Below are 4,319 nucleotides of genomic sequence, written 5' to 3' on the forward strand. Positions count from 1 at the left end.
ATAGGCTGGTGTATAGCTGTGGGAGTGGGCCAGTGTGTATGAGCTGTGGGAGCGAGCTGGTGTGTATGACCTGTGTAAGTGGGCCTGCGTGTATGAGCTGTATGAGTGGGCCAGTGTGTATGAGCTCTGGGATTGGGCCAGTGTGTATGTGCTATGGGAGTGGGCCGGGGTAGGGCACATAGTTTTTTGTAGATTAAAACTCTTTTATTCTGTATCTTCCAGTCTCCTCTGGAGGACTACCTAGAAACAAAAAGACTATCATCAATCCTGCTTTTACCTCATGTTAGTCTGATTTTTGGATGTGTGTGATGATCTGCTGATGTGGGTCCTACCTTGTGGCAAGCCTGTAGTGTGTCCTAACCCCGGGTGCTGGGGAGTCGCCCTCCCCCGATCCGGTCAATGGGAGCGCTCACTCGTCTCCTTGGCAAATCAACCTCCTTCCTGGGGGAAAGAGAAAGAGCTCAGCCGCAAAAATGCCCCAGATCTAGCTCTACGGTCCTGCCGAAGAATCTGCATCAGGGACTGCTGTTGCTAGCGCTGCGCATGCTCCTCATAGCCTAGTTACAGTCTAAAACTGGGGTCCACTCCTCTTTCAAAGAGGCTGGCGATCAAGTGACAGCTGAACTGTGACATCACCATGACATCGGGGGGCGGGTGGGGGGGTGGCGGCAGGGGTGGAGTAGTGGGGAGGAGGCAGCATTAACTCTATGACCATAATTTGAACAGAGTGTAACTTCTACATAGAAGTAATAGCCTTAACTGATACTGGGACACCACTGCAGTAATTGGATGTAGCGTATTACCTTGCGTGATTAGATCATGGTGAAGTTCTCTTTCTTTGACCATCCATGTAAACAACGCAGTTTTTCACTAATTTAATGAATTGGTGCAGTGCATTGATTTGTTTAATTACTTTCAAGAGCATAACCCCTTTCGCTCGTTTCAAATTCTAGAAGTCTCTTTCTCTCTATCTCTCTCGGTCCTCCCTCACTCCCGGGTTGTAACAATACCTCTTTTTGCCCTTTACATCCATGTTGCTGACAGATAGGCGATCGAGTGGGGCGTTTCCCCCAGTGAAGCTCCTCTTCCTCTTGGTTTCCAAGGCACTCTCTTGGTGGACCGGCTGGTCCAGGAGGAGCAGTCTGCCTGTCGGCTTGCTGGCTGAATTCTCCTCACCAGACTGGACCCGCGAACCAGAAACCTCCAGTGCCTCTGAGTCTAGATACTGCAGGCAAGTAGATCCATCACAAAAATGAGCCTATTCTCTCTGGTCCCTTTCCTTTCCGCAGTGGTCCATTCTGGTATTTGGCTCAGATTCTAATCCCGAGGGATGTGACCAGATGTGGCTGGATGTTATTGGACATGAATGGGTGTGACCATGTGTTACCATATGTGACCAGACATGTTTGGGTGACAAGGTCTGAAACATGATTGTTATTAATTGTTAATTAATTAATTGTTATTAACTCAATAACATGTTCAGTCAGTCTCAATACTCTCAATACTGTCAGTCTAATATGAACTTCATATGACTTTTCAGGGTGGAGAAAATTTCAGTCATTTTCAGCAATAACAGATCTTCATTGGATATTAAAATCTAAATTTAATGGGAAGGACTTCAGTTTATTATCTGTTTATTATTATGTTAATATTTTAAGCTGATGACAAAAGTACACAATGCTCCAAAATGGAAGGTATTGACAAACTCTGCATGACAGAGGTAGTGTGTCCAATTCCTGGAGTTTTCTAGTTCAGTCAAGGGCAGCACTGGTGCAGAATAAGAGGGAAAGTCAGTCTGCCTCACCTGTGCGGTCACTGAGGCCGATCGAAGGCCGCCTGAGCCAATGAACAGCACAGTCACAGCGATGAGACAAGACAGCAGCACACCCCCATAGCCCAGCATCTGAAACATACACACACACACGCAAACACACACACATATGCGCACACACACACACACACATAAACACACACATGCACACTGATTAGACACACACAAAGACACTGATTGCACACATAGACACACACATACACTTACACACACTCTGTTGTTCTGTCTCTCTGTCTCTCTCCTCTGTCTCTCTCTCTCTCATGTTGTGCCAGTCACCCACAGTGCACGACACCCTCTCAGTCTGACAGTAAAAAGGTCAAACTAATGGAAATAATGTGTCTATTTTGGAGCGCGCTGGTTGTGCGTAGCTCAGAGACTCCCCACGGCCAAGCCTACGTGAGAAAGGATTCTCTCAGACACAATAAGAGCCAGCAAACTCTGTGCTCTCTGTAGGCCACAAAGCCCACCGCCATGCGCAGGCCTCTGCCATCACAAGCAACGATACAATTTCGCCGACACCCTAATCCATAATCATCAGCACAACACAACACACCTGTCGAGCATGGGAGCTGCTCCGCACCACGGTAATTCCCCTGGAGTGACTCATTTTATCCAGCTCACACAGCGTCAGCGCTAGGCCTCTGTGCGCCACTTCACAATGCCGTACTCTGGGAAATTTTAGACCAAATTTTTATACCTTTGTCCCTCTTCCTTCCCATCAAACATTACACCATAGTCTCAGCTACAAAATATAGTATATCAGAGACTCTCTTAGTCATTACTCTTGCTCAGCGTGTATTATGCCATAATCCTTGTCATACCTCCCCATCAATATATACACTTCGATATATATATATATATATATATATATATATCTAAGTATATATATATATATATATATATATATATATATACTTACCACAGTATTAGTCAAACATATATGCTAAAACAAAGTCTTAGTCATTTCAAGTTGTTAACGCATACTATGACAAAGTCTCTGTCTTTCCTCTTTATCAACACATCTGTCCTTTGGGTGAGAGATTACACTAAGGTCCTGTCTTATGGTGGTCATTAAATATCCAATAGCACTACTCAAAGGAGTAGGGGTGTTAATCCTTGTGTCCTGGTCCTGTTGCCAAGCTGGATCTCTGTATCTGCTCACCAATGTAATCATTCCCCCACTGCTGATTGGCTGCACAAGCCAATGAATTCCCTTCCCACATTGATTCCCCAGTCATCACAGAACAAGAGAACTGAGTTCTCAGATGACCTTCCTGGCAGAATAAAGGTAAAATATGTTAGACTAGCATCTCTGGTATTTCTTCTCATCAATATTCTTACTTGTGTGCTCAGCTTGTTTCCCTGAAAATTCATAAACAGTTAGAGCATTATTCCATTATCCTCTTTAAATCATCTTTATTTGATTTGTCATCCCACATATTTCCATTCTGATTTGGTGTTGGGGTTACACAGGGGTCATTTAACCCTTGGTAACTTTTTCTTTGTGTTTGTAGAAAATATGGCACAAATTATATCCATTCAATGAAAGAATGGTGAGTAAAAGACATATTTTAGTGTGTTGAGCCTTAATGAATTTATGTGATGACAAAAAGCTAACTATTTGAAAGCTAACACTTTATTTGATAAGGAAATATTCTTGAATTTGACATCATGCTAATTTATACTGCTTACAGGAAATTTACACTGATTACAGGAAGGGGCCCCTTGAGGGTGTGTGCCAAATTTTTGCTGCTGCATTTCTCTGTATTGTGAGGTGAAATGCATTGTGTAGTAACGTGAACTCAGTTGGGCAGCTCCTAAAAATATACACAAACACCCCGACATACATATACGTGCACACACATACACGCATACACCCTTTCAACCACGTGCACACACACACACGCAAACACGCACGCATGCGCGCCATGCAAACTTATATAGTGCTGGTCCCTACCTTCAGTCAAAAGGCTGGAGCACACTCCCACACAGAGTTCCTAGAATTTGTCACGTTCCGTTTCGGTTCTATGCCTGTTCCTGGTGTGGACTTACCAGGTTTTATAGGCTCTCCTCTGGAATCTCCGCTCCAATCAGAGCTCTCGGTTTCTCTGACATCATTTCTGTCCATTTTCCACTGCTCTTTGCCCCTCTCGCTCTCCCTCAGAAACTGTCAGTTCCATCATCCTGATGAGGTTAGTCTGGGCTGGCTGGGTGTGTGGAGCATTGGTGGGGGGGGGGGGGGTGATGGGGGGGTGATGGTCAGCTGGGCTTGGCCCCCTCCCTCCAGAATGAGGCACAACCTGTGTCCCAAAGGGAAGGTCAGGGACCTGCACATGAGAGAGGGGTTGAAGTGACCCTGTTATGGAAGCAGGGCGTGGACACCCTGGACACCCTCTCTATACCTGAGACCCTCATTTCTCCCCCCAGTCTAAACCAGCGGGCACAGGCACACCAAGGGGTCCCTTCTGCACGGGTCCTGTCTGCACTC

General features: G+C 45.5%; 1 protein-coding gene across 1 annotated transcript; it reads right to left on the reverse strand.

Moving 5' to 3' along the window:
* Positions 1 to 2,304, reverse strand: LOC118796111 (osteocrin-like). Its single transcript, XM_036554942.1, has 4 exons — positions 2,269 to 2,304; positions 1,011 to 1,225; positions 333 to 441; positions 1 to 240 (listed from the first exon to the last, which is right to left on the reverse strand). The coding sequence occupies exons 1-3, from the start codon at positions 2,302 to 2,304 to the stop codon at positions 357 to 359; spliced, it is 336 nt and encodes a 111-aa protein (XP_036410835.1). The 3' UTR covers positions 1 to 240; positions 333 to 356.
* Between the last annotated feature and the right edge of the window lie 2,015 nt (positions 2,305 to 4,319).

The sequence above is a fragment of the Megalops cyprinoides genome, chromosome 20 (genome assembly GCF_013368585.1).
Source record: "Megalops cyprinoides isolate fMegCyp1 chromosome 20, fMegCyp1.pri, whole genome shotgun sequence".
Lineage (NCBI taxonomy): Eukaryota > Metazoa > Chordata > Actinopteri > Elopiformes > Megalopidae > Megalops > Megalops cyprinoides.